We start from the raw sequence: 23,223 nt of genomic DNA, 5'->3' as shown, positions 1-23,223 counted from the left end.
ATGTGAACAGAGAAAAGCACATGAACTTTTGCATGTCTGCAGCAGTATTCATGTCATGATGCAATCGTCAGGAAGACAGTAGCTGTTAAGTGTGTTATAAACACTATAACTTAGGCTGAGCTAAAATAGCCATTCTAAACCAGCCTCTTCAAATCACTCATAATCCTCCTTCCCTTTCCAAAGCCCGTTACCTCGAAGTTTCTCCAGCCTGGTCTCAGATTTTAAGTTTGTAACATTAAAAAAAATTAAGTTTTCAAGTTATTAAATCTTGAAAGCATACAATGTTAGTCACTTTAAGAAGCAATAAACAACACATAATTCCCTTTATATTAATTTAAACATTTTATTTATTATTAAACATTACTAAAACTTAAGTATTTATTTATTAAATGACTTCAAGTGAAAAATTATCCCCCTACTGAAAGTTATTTCTAATGTCTAATTCTAATTAAAATATTTTGGTTTTATGATGACAGCTACATTTATAACACAATCAATTACTAATCCCTAAGAACATAAATTTGTTTTACTTGCGTATCTCATAAGTTAAATGTCTGAGTCCTCCTTCAAACAATAAACTGATGTTGTGTAATTTAGCTGTTAGACTCCTATTGTGATTTTTATTTTCTTAATCCCCATTAGAGAATTAATGAAAGACAATCCCTATAAGGAAAAAAAAAAGCTTTTCAGACCACACATGTGGCTAAAGGAAATGAAAATAGAAAAAATAACATATTTCTATACAGAACAAATGTAATTGTAGAAGAAATATTGCATGACTTCAGAGAAAAATCTGTTTCTTTCCCTTTTTTTCTTTTCTTCAAGCTGTTATTCAGCCGTCCTGAAATCTGATATGATCCTGATCCACGGTGATAAAAATGTGGGCTAAGGATAATAGCATTATAACAATATAATACAAACTGAATCTTTTAAACACTTAAATAGAGGAGGATAGAAAAATTAAATCCTCAGTAACCACTGAAAATTGGCAAATGAATTCCAACTATATTTTCAGAAACCTCCTACCCAGATACCTCAATTTCATATCCTATTATTTCCTACACTGCCACAAACATAAACGTACTTGGAAAGTGAACACATCTAAGCTATGTTCTAAGTGTAGAATGAGGTTCTACAGAAAATGTTCTATCATCTGTTAATCAGCTTTTATCATTTGGGATATTGCAGTAATTATTATTTACATAATTAGTTACAACTGTTGGAAGCACCAGACAGAAAGACAGGGAGTGCCTAAGCCCCTAACTTACTTATTACTGTAAGCATTTGTTCGCTTATCAGGACACAGAAATGAGTATTTCCCTCAACTAGGCTCTCTTTTCAGAGAACAAAAAGACATCTATGAGCAGATAATTTACTAACTTATGGAATCTTTTACTGGTGCCTCCAGTCAGAAAGAAACATAACAGATATGCTTAAGGAACACATACATCCACTTGTTTCTCTCCTTTCTATAATGCAGCTGTGCATCATGTGAACACTGCATCGGTAATTACCGCAGAACAGATGGCAAAGGTTTAGTTTAAAGTGTATACATTACCACGGCATATGCTGCCAAGTGAATTTGCAGTCTAACAAGGGACGTTTCTCTCCAGCAGTCTGATCCAACAGTTCATACACAAAGCTCCCTATGAGATTTTTGGTCCGCAGGGAACGAAAGATTGGATTTACAGTTTCAGCGATTTTTTTTTCCAAATGAAATATGTTAGAAGCTAATAGGCCAGACTTTTTTTCCAATATCAGGGAACTGCCTGGGTTTAAGTTTAAGTCCAATAAAAATGAAAGTTCTAAGTGGCTAAATAATACACTTATAATTTAAGTGTTTCTCTGCTTTTTGGGTAAATCATGACTGAACTCTTTTGTAAGGTTGCTGTAGACTTGGCCACTGTTTGCAGAAAATATTCTAAAAAACAGATTACTGTAAAAATAAATACATTATGTAAAAGGTGCAAAGAAAAAATAGCTAGATAAAAATAAAATTTACCAGTAGTTTGTTTTCTTTGATAACACACAGTAATTTGGTCCATTGCCCAAATCGCTTTTTTCTAAGGAGGAAGGCACAGATTTTGGCATCCTTCACCAGGTCCATAGAGGCCTCCTCAGAAGGCCACTGATGTCTCATTTTCTTCGCCTTTCCATCCTCTTCCTCTTCATCGTAGGATTCATAAGAGCTGCTCATAGCATCTGAGTCATAATCTTTAAGAAAAGTGTGTAAGTAAATGTGAAGTTAAAGCATTTAGCAATGAAACGTACTGAAATAACTGAAAATCTCAACAGAGTTCAATTTAAGTGAAGGCTTTTGAAAGCCAACCATGAACAAATTACTGTTTCAGTGCTTAGCAATATCAATACATTAAGTTAATTGAATAAGAGATGCTGTTCCACTATGAAATTTTAGAGAAGGTTCATATTAATACCTTGGGAATTTTAATTGAAAGAATGAGCTGAGAATAAATAGTTAGAGTTTTAGGTAGTTTTTTATTATCTTCAAAATATTACTCAGCAGATACCTTCATCTTTTGCAATTCTTTTACAAAGAAACATCTTCATCTTGCTCTATTGCATAATGCAAAATGTAGGCACAGAAATGTCAATATTAGTACAGCATATTAAGAAACAAAAACTGAGTATGACAAAGGTCACAAGAGTAAATTACGGGACATTATCTACTTATACTTATCATAACATTTCATACAATTCTCAGATACAGCACCTGCACTGATACAATTAACACTGAATAGACAGTGCTGTTCCTTGAACACTATGGATTCTGCTGGAGTTAAAGGCATACTGCAAAAAATGTCTTGTTATGTTAGCCTAAACAGTTTAATCACAGAATCACACACAGAATCACAGAATGTTGGGGATTGGAAGGGACCTCGAAAGATCATCTAGTCCAATCCCCTTGCCAAAGCAGGAACACCTAAATGAGATCACACAGGTTAATCTTGCTCTAAGTTTGGTGATGTAATGGCAAGACTCTTTTTTAATTAATCTTTGTTCAGGCCTTTCATTTTCAACAATGCAATCAGCTCTAGTAGTCCTTTCAGCTACAAAACTAATTTGCCATTATCACAGAACCGTGGCTTCCACAATCCATACTTATATATTTGTTTATGTGGGCATATAAGTAAAGCTCTTCACATAATAACACCTGAAGGCATGCCTATTATCCCCTGGCACATGCTCCCATGGAGGAGACTTGATTGGAATATTTTCAATATCTGAAATTTAATCTAAACTTTTCAAGTACATTTTGATACAGTTTTAAGCAAGAAGATGGAAGAAAGATCATAGAAGAAAGATCTCCCGTTTGATTTAGCTGCGTATTTAGTATACAGTTGGGATGCAGGAAGGAGACCCGGGACAACTGGGAAAAGGACAAGAAAGTTCTTTCAAAAGAGCTCATTCTAAAACAGTTCCTCCCTACCTGCAGAGTCAGAATGGCATAGACCCAGACCTCCCATCTCTGAATCAAGATTAGATATGCTGATCCTATTTGTGTTTTCACAACAGTGTACAAAACAGTTTATCTTCATTTCAAAGTGAAAAGAAAATAAAATTTCAAGCTCTTGAAATTCTTTTAAAAATTTAAATTAATTGCCATCTTCTGGTCAGTTCTGCTACAGAGTGTTTGGTTTGGGGCAGGTCTGTAGGGGCATGTGGTAACAAGTGATGATTGAGACTTCAAAGTAGAGACTGAAATTCTGCAAGCTAAATATCTTGAAGGTACTTCCTATGTGGCTCACAAGCAGTCCAAATGCAGATTTCATGTTAGTAATAAGCTGTATGAGCAGCAGACAGACTCTGCTGGAACAGCAGTTGCAGGTTCATCCAAACCTCTGTTTATAGGAGGACAAAAGCCAACAAGAGCCTCTGAGGCTGACATTTCTGGGCTCCTATCCTTGCACAGTTTAACGGGATCTCTTGGGACCTGTTGCCATATCCTGCCCATAAACTACTCCCCATGTTTCTCTTCTCCTTGGGTTGTGGGACTCCTGGCCAGAGGAAGAGTTTGCTGTGTGACTCACACCAGGAAGGATGACCACCCTGGAGTACTTGCATCATCCAGGCTGAAACCTTTACTGCTCTTTGCCACATCCCGTTTCTATTCTTTGTTTCTCCAAACTGCTGTATCATGACCAAAACAAGGCTCTGGACACAAAATAGTTTCTGTTCACGTTGTAAAGTTACTATTTTTACATAAATAGCATAGGCAGTCTACTACCTGTATGTAACAGCTTTAGCAGACATTCAGAAAGTTATGCAGAGAGAACCAGCATGTATGTATAATTTCAAAGGGTTTTGAAGCAGTATTATTTCTAACTAATATTCAATGTGAACTGAATCTGAGAAGTAATGAACTTCCTATGAAAAAATGGTAAATCGTGGAAGTAAACTGTGTAAAGGTAAGTTGTAGAAAGGCTACTAGTGACTAAATCCTGTTTTCTCTTATTGTCTCATCACAATGGGTCATGAAGTAAATTGTAGGTAAGATCTGAAAACTTCTTGTGTTTATGTACAAGTCAACACACTCTTTGGGTCTTGGATTGGGGAAAGGGGCAAGAGAAAGGAGAGAAATACAAAATGTGTAGAAAAAGTTAAAAGTGTCTCTCCCAAATAAAGTTATTTTATTGTCTACTTAATTCTTGGAGACTGAAATTCACTTGACAACAACATCTACAAAGGTAGATCATTGCTGCTGATCTACCTTTTTTGCATCTTCTGATTATTCTAGCTTCTTCTGACATTGGCTTTTCACCCTTCATGAAAATTTTCCACAGTAAGGGAGTGAAAATCACAGTGGACTTTCACATTATTTGTAATAGTGTATTCCACAGATTAATCTGTAATAATTTAGGCATATTGTACAGACCAGTAGCTTTTAATAAAGAGAAAGAGACTTATCAGACAAGGCACATACAGCCTTGTTTTCATTTACATGCAAGTGTTCATTTACAAACAGATTATAGGGACTTGGGAAATTACAGGTATTTCCTTTTCGTGATCTATATTCTGCAAATTTCTTCTGCTGCTGTTCACCTTTACGGGTAGGACACAGGCTATGTAAGCCTCCTTGATATTAATAGGATTACAAAAATATTCCATAAGAATCTTTACTTAAGATAATGATATCTATCCCAACAGTTGTTTAACAGTTTATTCTTGCACTTCTTATACTTTTGACACTTCTTTGTTATGGTCTTCTCCACCTCAGTCTGAACAGCTAAGGTTACACCTTTGGTTAATACACTGCTTTGGTGGCTTATTTTAATTACCACACACACTGGATTTAATGGAAGTCTTACTTGAGTAGGGATATATTACTAATACCATATTGAATTTAAAAGCAACTTCATTACCAAAGAAGACTGGAATACTTTTAACACTAATTAAAAGAGATGATAAGGAGTTCAGGACATAAGAAAATAGAGCAAAATCACAGCAAATAAGATGATAAGTTACACTAACAGAGAGAGATTTAAATGTCTGGAGATATATATACTTAAGTTACAGAATTATTGATGAACTTTTAAAAATATTTTTATGCATTAGGATGGTTAAGTACAATAAGAAATCAGTTTCATATTTTGTCTTTTTTTTCCCTAGGTGATCCTTTAGCAGTGCCACTAATATTTGTTCTATTAATATTCTTCTGTTTGAGCACGGCTCTTGTTTAATGACAAAACAAAAATCAGCAGTTTGCTGGATTACAGGGTGTAGCAGGACCACCCCACAGCATTTGAAGGGAGGAAATGAAGAGGGGAGTGATTTTGCTGCTCTGCTAAGACTATGTTCCTTCATTTGCTTTACAGCAACATTTTCTTACCTTGAATTTCTTAGGTAAATTAAGATAACCTCAGTCTGTGCAGCGTACAATTGAATAGCTAATACTCTAAGGTGACTCCTATGCATGCATTTGAAGAACAGAGCTATCATTTTATTCATTTGTTCTGGTTCAAATAATAAAAATGGCTATAAAATGGGGGAAGATATGCCTCTAATCTTTGGGCCTTAGAAAATAACAATTAGTGATAAATCAGCCATACACAAGCAATAAATTAGCCAGCCAATAAAGAAGCAGTAAAAAGAAAAATCTTTGCAATTTTTTTGGTACATAATGTCCTGTTGACCGATCCTGTGTAAACGCTCATAGCAGTCATTTCATCGGTTCATCAGCCTGCTCTCAGCGTAGCTTCGCTTAAGTGCATAGGTCTTTGGATAAGTATTTGGACACGAGAAAGAGTATTTGTGTGTTGCAGAAGGACGTTCTGGTGGCCAGTTAGGAGGCATCCCTTTGCCTTTTGCACTAAATGAGTAGTCACAAAACTACCGTCATGTGCCTCAAACATGGCTGGGGGGAGCCAATATGAGTGATTTATCCCTATCCACAATGTGTCACTGCTGCGCATGACATCTTTTAAATAACTCATTTTTAATTTTAGTTTTTCTACTTTAGCAAGTAATTCAGTGCAATAGGGACGTACCAGTAAATCTGCAGACCAGCACCAGTTTCAGAGACCTCTACATTTACAATATTGCCAGTTTAGAGGGGTTTACTCTGGACAATACTTAACTCTGGACTCCTGGCCCAATGCCCCCACCACATTTGTGGTTCAAAGCTGTTCAAAAGACCAGTGGTTGATCTGGACCTTTTGTCTCCAATAGCAGCTGAAACATGTCTATGTGTACCTAACTTGAGCTCCAGGTTTAGTTTCCTCTAAAAGGAGCCTGGTTTGTGCTCACCAACACAGTTCAGCAACCAAACGCATGGGTAGCAAGGATAACCAGAACCAGCCCCAAAAGGTTAAAGCCACGCTTACAACACATCACTACAGCACTTACAGAGATGTAAGTGTCAAATACTAAAAAAGCTGAGGGACACTGGAATTACCAATTGCTCAGAAACTCATCTAGATATATATTACTCACTGGAAGTTATGTACTCAGGAGCCTTTCCAGGACTAAGTGGCACTGCTTCTTCATAATAGCCTTCGGGAAGGGAAGATGTTGGTAATGGTGGAGGCCCATTATCTGGTGGCTAAAAAAAAAAGAAAAAAGGAATGAAAAAGTTAACATCAATCACTCATTATAAGGAAGCAGAAACTTCTTGCATGTATTCCAACTGAGACCTTTGGGGATATAAACACAGAATGGTCTTACTTGCCATTGTTAAGGGTTGCAAAATCAAGATAACAACTACATTAAAAGGAGTCCTTTCCACCGCGGCTTTAAGTGGTAAAAATGTTGAAAAGATATAGTTCTCTATTTAAGAAGTAGAAACTTAAGGGGTCTATGTAGGAAAGAGATTTCTGTGCATACACCGTTTTACAGTGTTAAGGCTTATTTATTAGTATTTTACATCTAAAATAATTCATATTACAGCAGCGAACAACAGTTTGGTCGGACAGTTTAGAAAAGCTAAATAGTCTGGGATGGAAGAGATAAGGGACAGATCATTTAGATCTTATTTTCATGATGTATTTTGCTTTTCAATGGCAAATCAATTCTTAATATAGACATTTATTTAAAAAAATGCTCTTTCTACATAGTGAAAACTGAGCTACAACCAAGGAAAAGTTTGGAACATCAAGAAACTATTATATGATAAAATAAATATTTCAAATACCAGGTCAAATTCTAAAATGCTTCTTTTCTAAATATAAACCTGTTTTAAATTTAAAACTGACTGACTGCTGGTATGTTGATATAGTAACAAAGTAAATTTAGTACTCTGTGACTTCTTTCATATGACTTTACTGTTCTGTTTCCTTAACAAGTACCAAAACAACTGTATTTTATAAAACTCATTCATATTTGCCACAGGTTTTTAGTTCCATATTTTCATATTGGAGCAAATACTGAAATCTTTTTCCAACACCAGTAGTTTATTGTCCAATTACAAAAATATAGCTTGTAATCAGTCTCATTTAAACAGTAACATTTTTTTCAATACATCTTTCTCTTTTTTCATGTAATAAAAGAGATGTATTGGTGTTTGTCTGCATTGGACTCAGCAAACAAACAGCGCTACTGAAGTAAGAAACTAGTCAGGGTGGGCTTTGTTCATGGTCAGATACAGACACTTCTGGAGTGCAATTCAACGGGCTGAACAGTCTAGCAGAGACATAGAGCCTTCTTCCACATAATATAGATAGAAGCAACAGTGACTAGGCTTCTCTTGCTACAGACCTAAAGTTATCCGGGAGGAAGCTGAGCTTCGATAACATGTGGCATTAACTGTAATGAATTTACTTCTGTGAGCACTTTCAGGGCTGGATTAATCTTCCCAGATTTCAGAGCTAGACATGTCCACATCTCGTTAACGATTACACATCTATGCCAGATAACTAATTCTTAATAACATTAGCAAGATGAGTCCCACCTTTAAGTGTGCTCTGTGGTTAAATTCATATTGAGTAGGATATTCCACCTTGCAGGTAAGAGCTTGTGTATTCCCACTGTGCAGGAAGGCAAGGACCTAGCAAATAAAGCTTCAACTCATCCAGTACTGACTTCCCTTTGTGTACGGAGTAAAATCAGAAACTTCCTCACAAACAATGAACCGATTTGTGACTGAATAGAAAAATTCTTGGTCAGATTGAGATTTACACTATTATTTCTATATCAAATGATATAACCAACTTCACGTGTCACATTCAATTACAGATAAGAGATGGCAATTACTGTTATCTACAATGTGAACCAAATGAGTTTTCCTCACAGATCAGTTTTGATAGAGAAATTACCTGTCAAAGACACAAAAGAATGGAAAAATACAACTTTTAGCATAGTTTCCCTGTGATTCTACTGAAAAAACCCAAATTGCAAATCTGCACATAATCACTAAATAAATGAGTCCTTCCAAGTTAGCTGCACAGGCATGAGAGATGTGAAGAAATACTACATGTTTGTTAATACTGGGAAATTGACAGCACATTATGAATTTTGCCGTACACACCTGCACACATCAGCTCTACATGGCCTGAACTGCTTGATACAATAGGGGGAACCGCCTCCAAAGAGTATTTTATCCCTTCACGCAGTTGGGCAAAGCCTTGCTCATGTGAGTCAGGGTCAAAGTTTGTTCCTGGGGCAGTGCAGATTCATACTACCCCTTTCATAAAACAGATAAATTAATATCTTGGTCTAGCCTTAAACTATTTTCCTCGTCAGGTGTATATACGATATGTGAAATTCCTATCGTTATTAAACCTAATTCACCCAGGAAATACCCATCCCGAGAGTCATTCCAATTTTGACTTGACAGGGCACCAAGGTTTCAAAGAGATCTTTTCTCCAGAAACAAATAAGAGGTTCCAATAAAGATTAGGGGGGGAAATATCCTTGTTTTTAGACAAAATGTTATTCAGAAAGAAAGAAAGAAGGAAATGAAACACAAATGGTGCTTGTCTGAATTTGACCTTGCTGGATCACCAGTTACTTCATACAGCTGGGGCGGGCTGGGCTGCACAGCCAATGTCAACACAGATGGAATCCATTGCTGAACTAACCAGGCCCTCCTTTCTGAAATGCACTTTGCAGGGCTTGCCATAACAAAGTTGAAAACAATTATAAAAATGATTTTTTTTTTTAATTAGAAAAAACAGAAATATCCAACATTAAATACTTTCTGATTAAAGCAAGACTGCTTTAATATGGAAAGAAAATCAACTGATTAAATACAAAATAAAAATATCTCGCTCAAATCTGTGTGATAAACAGCTACATTTTTGGGAGCTACAGAATATGTAAGCGTTTGAGTATCAAGAAATAAAAAAGGCACATCTGAGCATTCTGATATTACTTACTAATATTTACAGTGCTTTAATTTTTTTTACTGTTGCTAGCTCTATTGTTTAATTCGTTCAACTTGTCAATTTTTTAGTGGAAGAATTTTGATGAAGTTATGAATTATGAACTGAAATAATCCTTGATTCAATAACTTCTCATTAGTTTACCTTTAAAAAGAAAAAGACCATAAACACTGCAAAACTACTTACGCATTCTATAAAAGGATTAAATCTCAAAAACCCTAGAACATGTGTAGTTTGAGTGGTATCAGGAGGAAAGGCCTGGCAACCTGCAAAGAAGGTATTAACATGAATTTCTACTTTTACGGGTTTTTTTTACAACAGGCCACAGGGAAGAAAACTAGAGAATGCTGCTGTTCAAGACAAATAACCTTGTTCAATCATAGGAATAAGAACTGAGTTAGAAAAAACCTTACTATTATTTTTATCTCACTGGAGTAAAAGGGACAAAGATGAGTGAGATATTGTTGCCCATAATACCAGTAATACTGAAACAATACTGATAAAGATTTTTTTCAGGTGCTGGCTCTGAGAATGAGAGATGCTTTATTTGAAACCAAAAAGGTGACACAGTAGTAATTACACTACATAGTTGAGATCTCTGAAGTCATTAAAGACTGGATTATGCATGGGATGCTCAACTCCAGTTTACAGGAGGGATTGTTGAGAGAAAGAAACAAATATGTCCAAATCATAAGCAATATTTACCTGGACAGTAAACTTCATTATTCTACTAGACACCAGGAAACAGGCTTAGTTGAAATACTAATTTTATGGCATACTATGCTCTTCCTCTCCACTTGCTCCTCTGTGTTCCAAATTAATTCTTTCTTTATCCCAGAAGATAAAATACTTTATTTCCCCCTTCTGCCCAAAGGTACGTACCAAGACAGGTAGGAACATTTTTAGGGATAGTCTAACTGCTATATGACAATAAGAAAGTACATAGTGTGGAAAGCAGCATGAAATACAGAAGAAAATAAATGTCATCATACAAGCACCTGAGGATATAAAATCAGTTTACACCCCAGTGAAGACTTACACTAGGTAGGAAATAGAAAGAAACACCTGCCTTTATGCAATGATTTAGGAGGTGGAGATTTCCAGTGGAAAGCAGTGGCTTTTAACAGAGGCAAAAACTGTCAGTACACCCGTGCTGCAGGCAAAGGCTGCCAGCAATTCAGGGGCCATGCTTGCACGTGTGTTATTAGATCAACCACCAATTCAGATCCAGCCGGACTGTGGAGCCAGCTGCTACGTAACCCCTCAACACTGAAAAGCAGCAACATGAGACTGGAAAAGTGGTCACACACTGGTGATGCATAATAAAGCCATTCAGAAGCCAGCAGGCAAATGTGGGTTGTCAAGAAGAAACCTCGACACATGTACATGCCATTTACTTTGGAGCAAGTTTAGACCTGACCTCTGTGCAACCCCCGGCCTCCTCAGCCTGGGAGAGGGAACACATTTATGATCCCTTTCCCATGTAAAAAAATGTATGTCCAAAAAGCAAAATAAAACAGCAAACTGAATACCAATACAACTGGCAAAACTAGTGGCAGCACATTGCAAGCAGGCTTCTTCATACCATTGTAAAGGCTTGAAACTGGGCACCGGCACTTAGAATCATAGAACTGTTTAGGTTGGAAAAGACCTTTAAGTTTATCAAGTCCAACTGTAAACCTAACACTGCCAAGCCCACCACTAAACCATGTCCCTAAGCACCTCGTCTACCCGTCTTTTAAATACCTCCAGGGATGGTGACTCCACCACCTCCCTGGGCAGCCTGTTCCATTGCTTGACAACCCTTTTGGTGAAGAAATGTTTCCTAATAGCCAATATAAACCTTACCTGGTGCAACTTGAGGTAATTGAGGCAAGGAGGAAATGCCAGCAGAAGTGACTACCAGGTGGAGGATGAGTGTAAGTACAAGTGAAGATTTTGTTTAGGGTTTAAACCTAAGAACAAAAGAAGGTACACGCTTTGCGGAGCGGAGGTACATCTGACACAGCCTAAATGTGTGTCTGCTGACTTGGGGTGAAGGCCTAATTAAAGGTATCTCTGGAAAAATGCTTAGTATGTAGAGTATAGTGACTGCAGACAGACTGCAGCCTCAGAAGCACAGCCTGATGATGGGAAAGGGATCTGAACAGACTTGCTCGCATTTAAAGAATGAATCAGGGAGTACTATGGCTCCACAGTTTGATCTGAAGATTGTCCAGAGAGCATTTATACAGGAACCTCACCAGGAACTGAGTTACCATTTCACAAAATACCGTACATCTGAGTTCTGCTTAGATAACCCGATAACCCCTTTACCTAAGCAACAGGAAGGTAAAGATGGCAATGGAGAGGATCACATGGAAACAGTAAGAAGCCAACATAGTATATCGACTGAGCAGAGAATCCAGTTAGTTCCTGCATATCTCTGATGGCAACATCAGCCTGCAGCAGAACCCAGGGATAAACTGAAGTCTCTGCTCTTGCAATTTTATTTAGTTAACATTTGAGATATTAAATAAAACTGAAAAGACTGGAGCACAGAATGCACTGCTGAAAGGACGGAAGGAGTTACACCCCAACTCAATGGAAGATGGGAGTGCAAATAAACTGCAGTCTCCATGGAAGCAACAGAAGATCTAAGGAAATAATTCAAAAGTTAAAAAGAATGAGTCAGAAAAAACCCCACAATATTTCTATATCATTCAGATTTTATAATAAAAGATTACTACACAGACAGTTGAAAGCAACACTCAGACAAACCAATACAGTTGACTCATATCAAGCAAAGAGTCTGGGTGTACCAAAAAGAGAAATGGGCTTTAATTAATGCCTAATTAACACTTGCATATTACATGAAAAAGATTAATTTGAATTTTAAGCAGCATGGGGCCGGTCAGAGGCGGTTATTGTAACTGTGCTTAAAGAAGTGTCTGTATTCCCCAGCAAAGACAAAATCACCTTCCTATTTCAGGACTTAATAAGCTCACCCAGGCACACAACATGACAGTGCTGACAAGATAAGGCAATATGGTGAGAAAAGTGTGGGCAACACCATTTCCATCGGAACAATATTCTCTAAGGGTCTGAGCACTGCATCAAACGAAAACAAAAGAAGACTTTGGTACTTACTGGCCTAATTCCTCCCCCATGTGTTTGTGCACAGCACATTAATGAGCATGTTTAGGAAAGCAAATAGGCTGGTCCCTAACTATCAGCACAGGGAGGCTGTTTTATGGACAGGGATAGCATAGAAACAAGAAACCAAAAACCTGAGGCCACAAGTGTAAGCATGTTATGAAAAATGGTGGGAAAATATCCTATCAAATCTCTGGCATTAGTAATTTAATAGCTGTCTTCTACAGAGTGCAAGTATCATCAGTATCTAGTAAAGACAGAAAAGAGGGCATAAAGCTTCGCAATGAAGCAGTTCAATCCTACACTAAACCCAGCCTGAGCTCATCCAACCTAAATGTGAATTCCAGTTAAAGGTCGTTGGGAACAACTCATTCTGGCAGCTTAGATATGAAGAAAACTTCAAAATGTGCTGCATTGTTATAAAGGTATATTGTGAGTGAACTGAGAAGGAAACTGCTTTAACTAAAACTTTTCTGTGGTACCACTTGAAAATGTAAAATAAATTATCAACAATAAGGCACCAACCCCACCTAGGGAAAATGGGAATGGCAACTACAATGTCCTGCAAGACACGATCAACAAAAAGAAGTTGCAAACATTTCTTTGTCCTTAATCCTTATTCAATAATTTATGATGACTGAAAGTATTCCACAACTGAATCATGTCCAGAAGACTCTGCTGTTCTGGTCACTTGTGATACAACTAGAACATGAACCTACAGCAGGTGCATAAGAGAAACAGTGGTATGGGAACTACTTCAAGAGAATTAAACTACAGCTCAAAATGCAACTGATAGAGCCTTTCTTATACACAATGGAGTGAAAGGAATCTCAGGAATACGATTGTGATTTCAAAGGATATCTGAGGCACAGGTATAAAGGTGAGGAAAAAAGGCTACTTAAAACACAAGGACAAAGGCTGGCAATGAACACTGGGATGGTAGAACAGACTTTCATATTGAAATAGTGGGTTGAAGAAACCTGTGCTAGTAAATAGATTTTGATAAGTTTCTGAAAGGGTTAATATTTTATAAATGCCTGCAGTAAGAGTGAGTGCACTAGATAATCAAAAAGGCCCCTTTAGTTGTTCCTTCATTACAGAAGAACTTGTTGAGATTTGTTCAAACTGAAGCTATTAGCCAGTTCTAAAAGAAACAGTTGAATTTTTGTAGAATTAATTCTTGTGGCTTTTAAAAATTTTCTGCAAGGGAAAAAATTCCAAGGCTAATACTATCTTAGGATTCTCTTTTAAGAAGAACAGAGAATAACAACTGATTCTCAGCGTTAGAAGAAAAAGCAAGAAGAAATAAAAATTCATAAGTACCCACCTGGCACAAGCCCCTTGCTTTTGTCACAGCACTAGCCTGACTGAACATTTTAGACGAATTTTTTAGACTGGCAATTTTTTGATTGTTGTTCAAAGAATGATTAATATAATTGATGATGTATCACCTTAAAAATCCTTTTGATTTCAGGATGATTTTTTTTTCTTCTCCAGGGACACTGCTTCCTTTCAGTATTTTCTAATAGATATCTGAAAGTACATCTGACAGGCAGCCAGATAAAGGGAGGCTGTCAAATTGCTTCTCCACAATAGGAAACCCATTTATATGAAACACTCCTACAGAGTGACTGTGTATGTTGCAGAAAAGGGTCAGAAGAAGATGACCTATCCTTTTGATTTATAGCTACAGGGGTTCTGGCATCTTGCTGGACACTTGTTGCGGTTAAATAACTATTAAATTGTCAATATTCCAAGAAAAATAAAACATATACTCAATTTTACTGTGAAAATTATGCTAAATAGCTAAGTGTGCTGTTTGTATTTGATTTTGTTGGACTGCACAGTGCACTGAAATCACCGACTGTCAGATGTAATATGACAACCAAATGCTTGGAGGCTAGAATTGTTCTGTCACTGTCATGCTGGGGATAATTTATGCCAGTAATCCTCTGGCACATCTGAGCAGCAGGACACACTGGATCTTATTCTATTGCCTCAGCGGAAGATGTACTTCAAGGCAACTTGGTAACAGTGCAATGATGGGATCCCAGGTGTTAAACCACCAGCAGTGCTGCGAGGTACACACAGAGCATTGCCTTTGTTGTTTCTCCCAACCCATCACCTAGCACTGCTTCTTGCCTGTCAAGCACAGGGAGATATCATAAAAGCAGCTGCTGATGTAGAGATGGAGAAAGCAGGCTAAAAGACATAAGCCCTCGCAGTAAGCGGGTTCAAGAGAGGCGAACCAAGATGATTGTTTCAACATGGTGATCTCCTCCTCTGTTGCTGACCCAGGCAAAGCCTCCCTAGCTGCTGGTACCGTATTCATGCTGGCAAGGACATATTAACCTACCCAGGCAAGTGGTGTTTCAGTTCTGCAAGAGGACTCAGAGTTGTACTTAAGCTCCCACCCTTTATCTGCAGCTTTTACTTCGCTGCCCATCTGAAGGAGCTGTATGTGCAGGCTAAAGAGAGTATTTGTGCTTTCTAAGCCTGACAGAAAGTCTGCTAGACCAGATGTAGCCAAGGGCATGTACACAGAAAAAGATAATTACTAAGAGATTGTGTGCTTAGTGATTTGCTTTATGCAAGTATATGCAAGTATATCCAACTTTGTCCCTCAATTTTAAGACCTGGTCCAAAGCACACTGAGTCCAGGAAAAATCTCTGGGCTTTAATGTGTTTTAATAACTGGAAAGTTCATTAACAGTATGTTTCTAAATAAAATGAATTTTATACTCTTTGTTCATGGGCTGATGAATAATAAAAGCTGATACAAGATTTGGCCTAAGCAAATATGCACCTCTATTTACAGATTTACAAAGGAAACCTTGCACAGCACCTGCCCACACATAATCTTGGCTCCTGGCACCACTATAAGGAGTATTGAATTCCTTCCCACCCACACATCTTTACATAAGTGAAAGCTTAAACATCAATTCAGACTAAACATTTTCAAATGCAGAATCCCTTTAGTGTCATAAAAAGAAACAGTGGTGTAAATGAACTTTAATTTCCATCATGTTCAATAACCGATGTGCTAAAAACATAGATTTTAAAACAGTACATAGTCTATTTAAAGTTCTTGATTCCTATTTCTAGTAAATTCCTGTGTTTCAGCAGCACATTGTGTTTCCACTGGAGGCTGAGACCACCATTAGATGTTATACAGCAAGTGGAAAAAGTTTCTGTCCTGAATACCTGACAAAAAAAGGTGCCATATAACATGCCCCTCTACTCCGCTCTTGTGAGGCCCCACCTGGAATACTGCATCCAGTTCTGGAGCTCCCAACACAAGAGAGACCTGGACCTGTTAGAACAAGTCCAGAGAAGGGCCACCAGGATGATCCGAGAGCTGGAGCACCTCTCCTATGAGGACAGGCTGAGAGAGTTGGGGCTGTTCAGCCTGGAAAAGAGAAGGCTCCAGGGAGATCTTATAGCAGCCTTCCAATACCTGAAGGGGGCCTACAAGAAAGCTGGGGAAGGACTTTTCATAAGGACAACTAATGACAAGACAAGGGGAAATGGGTTCAAGCTGAAAGAGGGGAGGTTTAGATTAGATATTAGGAAGAAGTTTTTCACTGTGAGGGTGGTCAGACACTGGAACAGGTTGCCCAAGGAAGTTGTGCATGTCCCCTCCCTGGAAGTGTTTAAGGCCAGGCTGGATGAGGCTTTGAGCCACGTGATCTAGTGGAAGGTGTCCCTGCTGATGGCAGGGGGATTGGAACTAGATGATCTTTAAGGTCCCTTCCAATCCAAACCATTCTATAATTCTATGATTCTATGATATGACTTCCAACTTGCCCTAGTGAAGAAGGGCAACCTGAAGTAGAATTTCCTAGCCTCTAGTGGGTCCAGTTCTTTCAGTGGACTAGGAAAACATGGTCTGTGAAAAATGGCTAGGAAAGGTAGCTCTGTATTTGTGTCACTGAGCAACATAATTATGTATAGACTGGCATCATCAGCTACAAAATTTTAGGAGTCCATTGATTAAGGGTAGGTTGAGAATCACCATGGAGGAGCAGGAATAGAAGGGATGTCACTGATGTCCAGCCTGGAGTAAAAAGAAAGATAATGTGACAGTCTCTGATCCTATCTAATAATAATGAGGGTCTAACAAAGAGGCATCTAATAGAGAAAGGTTTCCAGAAAACAGCTAATTATCAATGCCATTAATTCAACATGACTTCAGAAGTTTTTAAAAGTCAGACTGGGGTTTGAGCTTGCCCCAGTGTGCAAAGGTCAAGAAGCTGAGGGCTTTGTCCTTCCCTTCTGACTCCACCTGGTCTTTTGCAGGATGACAGCAGTCTGTCATCTTTTTCACAAATTATGATGTTCTACCATCTTAAAATAGTACCACTCATAACCCGTATTTGGATAATGCAAGACAACGAGAGGCCTGGGACATTTCCTGGCTGATCTCAAAGTGACACCAACACCAGAAAGGCTTGAACCACCCCTGCCTGACAGCAGTAACAGAACTGTAGAAAAACTGGTAAAAATCAGCTTCCATCACTATGGAAAAATCAGCTCAGCTTGGTGACTTCACTGAGATGAAAGCATCCGCAGCGTTATGGGCAGGTCAGCGGGGAGGGTCATGTTCAAACTCCACTTTGCCAGGCACAACATGGCAAGACTGTGCTCCAGACCAGCCAGCTCTGTGTCAGCTTCCATGGTAATTCCCACTGCATCTCAGAGAAATATTTTTGTTACTTCAAGATCCAAACTGAACTACTGTAAAACCCAGCGTTGACCTCCTGGACCTACTTCATACTTCACACCATTTCACTCACTGCAGCTGTACCAACTTTATGGGAATTTACACATTAGTATGGAAGAAAGGAAAAGTAGGTCAGTCATCTTTAGAAAAACAACTTGAATCTTCAGAGCCAATTTATTAAACTGAACCTACATAAATATGAAAGAATAAGGATCTCAATTGGCTTCAGTTTACGAAGCTAGCACCTGAAGTCTGCATTTCAAAGGCTTGTGCATTTTGCATAATTTTCCTCCCTCTCATCAACCCCTTCCCTTGTAATTTATGCTATATGCATCTTGAATTAAAGAAAAATAATAATTTTCAGGCACTGTTAACCATGAAATGAATTCTCCAGGTTTCACTGCATATTAATAAGCTCACTCTTGCATCAATTCAAATCTTGCATAATTATTTTATAGCATCCTTTTTAGTTTAATTTTGCTACAGTATATATACCAACTCTGGATATGAATGTTTCTAGCATAAACATTCCCTTTGTACAATGATTCCAGCATATCTCATTACATTAGGCAGAATTAAAATTTAAAAAAAACCCCAATACTCTTGTTCAAGTCACAAACCAAAAGCTGGCAGTGCTTGGGGAGAAGCTACAACTAAGGTATTCTACACAATACATTTGTTGAGTTTTTTTATTTTGTTCTACAGTACACAGCATTATTCACCATCAAATAAAGGTTATTATGAAAAGCTGGCCAAGAGTTTGATCTGATAAATTAATTCTTATGTTCATAAGATGCTACTGGCTTATATATCTCTTAGAACTGTGCATAAATGCGATAAAAGAATAACACAAGGAAAAGATGCAGAATATCAGTCCTCCAGTTGTTCTGCCCCTGTAAGCTGCATCTATATTTCCTGCTTCAGTGAACAAATGTGGGTCTCCACAGATTGCCCTTATCACCATGCACAAAATTTTTCAAAAATTAATAAAAAGATGAATAATTTACCAGTATCAGGGCTCAGATGATGTTCACCTATTAATAGGCTAAACCATGATTTGCTTATGCTTCTCTAAAAAAGTTGAAAATATTTTCTTCAAATCTACTGTAAAGTCAGTAACAGAAGAGAATTAAAACTTGTTTATAGTTTATTATGTAAAAAGACAGCTGCTCCCAACTGAGGGAATTGAATTACAGATCTCCAACAGTAACTTTGCTATAAACATCTCCGAGAACTTCTACTTGTTCTGCAGGGAATTTCCCACCCAGAAACTGAGCACAGAAGGGCACTAAAGACTTTACAATAAAAGGAAGTATTCTTCCTTCATTTTTCAGCTACCAAGAAGGAGTCTTCTCATAAGAATTGCTTCAGGGAAATTTGATCCTTAAAATCATAAGAAACTGGCTCAGACCTGTGGGTTTGTCCAGGCCAACCTCCAACACAAGGTAAATCAACCTTTGAAGTTAAGATTAAGTTGCTCAGGCTTTTGCCACCTGAATTTTGAAAATCACCAAAGATTGCGATTCCACAGCCTTTGCAGGTGACCTGTTCCAGGGCTCATATCCCCACAGGGACTTTTTGGCCTTCTCTTCTGCAAGCTGAACCTAATACCCTCAGTCAGAGTGGAGTTGAGAGGAATAATCCTTTCCCTGGACCTGCAGACTCCTTCCCCTTGCAAACATTTCTGTTAGTGCTTACCACAAATATATTCTCTTAGATATATATTTATGCATCCAAATTAACACTCACCAGCCACTGCTGAGGTATTTCTGGCAGAGGCATCTGAGGAGGTGCTGGCAAACTGTTGGCAGCTTCTTGCTTCTGTACATGTTCTTTTATTTCAAAACCTGTGAAAAAGCAACAGACATCACTTAATACTTTGGTGGATGCAAATGGGACATTTTTTTCCATATGTAGACACCACGTCTGACTGTCACACACCAAAATCTGGCATACAGTGCTGCTCACAACCTACCTCCCAAGCACAGTTACCAAGGCAGGACGGGAAGAATGCTGAGAATTCAGGAATTTAATCAAGCAGAACAAACACATACTTACTCTATATGATAATGACATATATGCTATTTGGATCAACAAATTGACATAGACATAGAAAAAATTTACAGGAAATCATTCTGAACTGCCTATCCATCTGGAACTGAAAGACTTAAACAGCTAAAATTCACACATTGCCAATCATCTACCATCCAGATAAAACCATTTACGGGGGGAAGATACCACATTTGTGAACATTGCAATGGCACCATACAGTGAATAAAATATGGTCAGCCTGTGGGCTGGCTGCCTTTTACCGCTGAAATACACAGCAGTTGTTCCCGTGGCACATTTTGGATGGGCAAGGCCATCATGCAGAAATGAGTTCAAAACCACCTTTCATGCCAAAAGAGGGGGAAGAGGCAGAAAAAGAGAACCTGCCTCCCCTGCAGCAGGGGTGACAGCTATTCAGCCAAGCCCATAACACCTATATTCCCTGGGCTCCTGTTGCCCCCACCACATCCGACCATGGAGCTGTAGTGTGAGTGAGTCGGCACAAGTCCTGGGAGATGTAGGATGCTACGGCATCCCACCCTGGAGCACACTGCTGCTGGGGGTACATTGACCTAACCAGCTCACCATTAACAGAAATGCACACTGAGCATGTTTTCCCACTATTTTTTTTCTTCCTCTCATTTTTTAAAAATAATCCCATAGTTTTCCAGGTGAATTTGAAAAGGGAAAAGGAGACAAATGTAAAAGCTGCTTTGAGGGTCCTTTGTATCACTATTGCACTTCCCTCCCAGGGTAAAACAGGAGTGACCCACTCGTTGCAAGTTTTTGGCACAGTAATTTAAATCCCAGTTGAAATCAATTCATAGGAACATGATATAGTTTATTTTTCTAAATATAAAGAGGGAGATTAGAGTGCATCTCCTCAATGTTCTGGCAAAAATTCAGTCAATGGATTGCACCCTTCTTACCCCTAAACTGAATTTAACTCCTAGTGTTTAGTTTAGTTTTTAAAATATATATTTACATAGTCAAATGGATGTCTTTTGGTCAAGATCATATAATTCTCAAAAATGTAATCAATGATGAAATGTTTCTTGTCATAATAACCCAGTCCCACTGGCTGTGGAGTCATAGATTGAATAACAACACTGATAAAATAAACTGGCTCTAAGGGCCACAGATTCTTCTTTCTTCCTACAAATCAAGAGGGGGATTAGTCTTGGGAAACATTCCTTTTTTTTTTTTTCTCCCAGTATAACTTTCAGTTGTTCCTCTTCATGTAGGATGAATCCATATTATGACTGCTATCCATATCCAAGCCTCTCATGCTTTACAGAACAACTATAAGTCAAATATGAAGGGCTTTTTACTGTAAAAAAGTATTCCAAGTGGATTCTACTGCCTCTCTAAAACTGTTTTTTCCCTAGTTTTAAACTATGTGTGTTTAAGCAAGAATCTTCTCTAACATTTATTTTCTTCTACCAAATTACACAGCAAAGTCAGTATTATAGGTTTATGGCATCGGGTCCCTTTAAGGAAAACGGGCAATGTTGACAGTCATATTAAATGACAAAATCCACCAACAGTTCTTACTCCAAAATAAACTGTTTGTGTCTTTGTTTTTTAGAAGAAAGTCTGAGTTTCAGAAGGAAATGCCAAATGTTTTGTTCAGACTTGTAATCCGTTGGGCATGCCAAGGCTCAGGAAGAAAAATAAAGTTTATAGTTTTGCCAGCTATTCAGAGTAACCACTGATTTGGATGTGGGGCAGGTTGAGGTCAGGCAGCTACGACCTGAAGAATACAACTGCCTAGCCCTGTTCTCTCTGCTTGATAGGTATTAAATAAAGAAAACAGTGTGCATTTGGGAGATGTAACAAAACAAGGCAAAAGATTTCCAAAGAACTCCCCAAGAACTTACTGAGTTTGAAGTGTTTTACTAAAAGCCAACCAGCTCATTATAATAATTTCCACACCTTTACAAAGAAAAACATAAGTGTCCATTTCCAGATGTTATAAAGAACCCAGCCAGTTCCCAGTCACACAGATCCGTCATTGCCACTCCTCACTGATCTTAAGTGGTTTGTTCCAGAAATCAAGATATCCTGTTGGATTCACACAGTTAATTTTTGCAAATGCATATAAACAGTTTGAACTCAGCACAGTCCTCAGGCTTCTTAAACTGTGCCAGCAACCCAAGAGCTCTCATGGAGTTCTGTGGGTGGAGTAAAACAACATTTTGAAAAACAGGCTCTGAATGACAGTTCAGTTTAGTTACAGAGTGCTGTGGGTTTATGCATCTTTTATTGCTTTTAATTTTAATTAAGAGATGAATAGTTGCAAAGAGATGGGAGTACTGAATGTTATAACTGATAAAAAAAAGCAGTAGGGTCAGCTCCAGTAAAGTTCATGACTCCCCGGGTAGTTTCACACGCACTTGAAGGCAACAGAGGATGGCAGAGCTCCCACGGAGGCAGCTACTCTCACTCCCTGTCTTGTTCCACTCCCTGCCCCAACCTCTCCTTTGTGCCAGCATAAGCATGTGGGTGGCCTCAGGTTGAACCAGACCAGGGAAGTGACACTGGTTAGGACTAAACTTGCTAAAAAGAGCAAATAACACTTCTGTTAGCAGAAAGGAAGATGCAATACATGATGAGCAAGAATAAGTAGTGCGGGGAGAGAAACAGGATTATTTTTTTAGAGGCCATGCTGGTTTGAACTTTATTTAAACTGCAGTTCCATAAAGTAGAGTTTATAGACATAAAGTACAGTCCTATGCCCTCTTGCTTAACTGAATTATGGGATTTCATATTCATAGAACCATAAAATGGTTTGGGTTGGAAGGGATCTTTAAAGGTCATCTAGTTCCAACCTCCCTGCAAAGAGCAAGGACATCTTCAACTAGATCAGGTTGCTCAGAGCCTTGTCCAACTGGACCTTGAATGCTTCCATGGATGGGGTTTTTATCATCTCTCTGAGCGACCTGTGCCAGTGTTTCACCATCCTCGTGGTAAAAAATTTCTTCCTTACATCTAGTCTAAATCTACCCTCATTTAGCTTAACACCATTTCCCCTTGTCCTATTGCAACAGACCGTGCTAAAAAGTTTGTGCCCATCTTTCTTATAGGCCCCTTTTAAGTATTCAAAGGCCAGAATAAGGCTGCCCTGGAACCTTAAATTTCACAGAATAACGGAATGTAAGGGGTTGGGAGGGACCTCAGGAGATCACCCAGTCCAACCCCCCTGTCAAAGCAGGTTTCCTACAACAGGTTGCACAGGAAAGCGTCCAGGCAGTTTCTGAACATTTCCAGAGATGAAGACTCCACAACCTCTCTGGGCAGCCTGTTCCAGTGTCCTGTCACCTTCACAGTAAATATGTTTTTCCTTAAGTTTGTGTGGAACTTCCTGTGTTCCAGTTTTTGCCCACTGCCCCTTGTCCTGTCACCGGGCACCACCAAAAAGAGCCCGGCCCCATCCATTTGGCCCCCACATTTCAGATATTTACAGACATTGATAAGATC

The 23,223-nt window shown here is 38.4% G+C and overlaps 1 protein-coding gene across 1 annotated transcript in view; it reads right to left on the bottom strand.

The window, feature by feature from the left end:
- Positions 1–23,223, bottom strand: part of AFAP1 (actin filament associated protein 1) — a gene marked incomplete at its 3' end in the record, with an annotated part of 45,221 nt that overhangs the window by 19,082 nt on the left and 2,916 nt on the right. The window contains exons 2-4 of the mRNA XM_010165823.1: positions 19,444–19,541; positions 6,952–7,060; positions 2,003–2,214 (exon numbers count right to left, since the gene is read on the bottom strand). Of these exons, the coding sequence (XP_010164125.1) occupies positions 2,003–2,214; positions 6,952–7,060; positions 19,444–19,541 (419 nt within the window). The remainder of the gene's footprint in view (positions 1–2,002; positions 2,215–6,951; positions 7,061–19,443; positions 19,542–23,223) is intronic.

The sequence above is a fragment of the Antrostomus carolinensis genome, unplaced genomic scaffold (assembly GCF_000700745.2).
Source record: "Antrostomus carolinensis isolate BGI_N321 unplaced genomic scaffold, ASM70074v2 scaffold7144, whole genome shotgun sequence".
Taxonomy (NCBI): Eukaryota; Metazoa; Chordata; class Aves; order Caprimulgiformes; family Caprimulgidae; genus Antrostomus; species Antrostomus carolinensis.
This window is presented reverse-complemented; position numbering and strand designations above follow the sequence as displayed.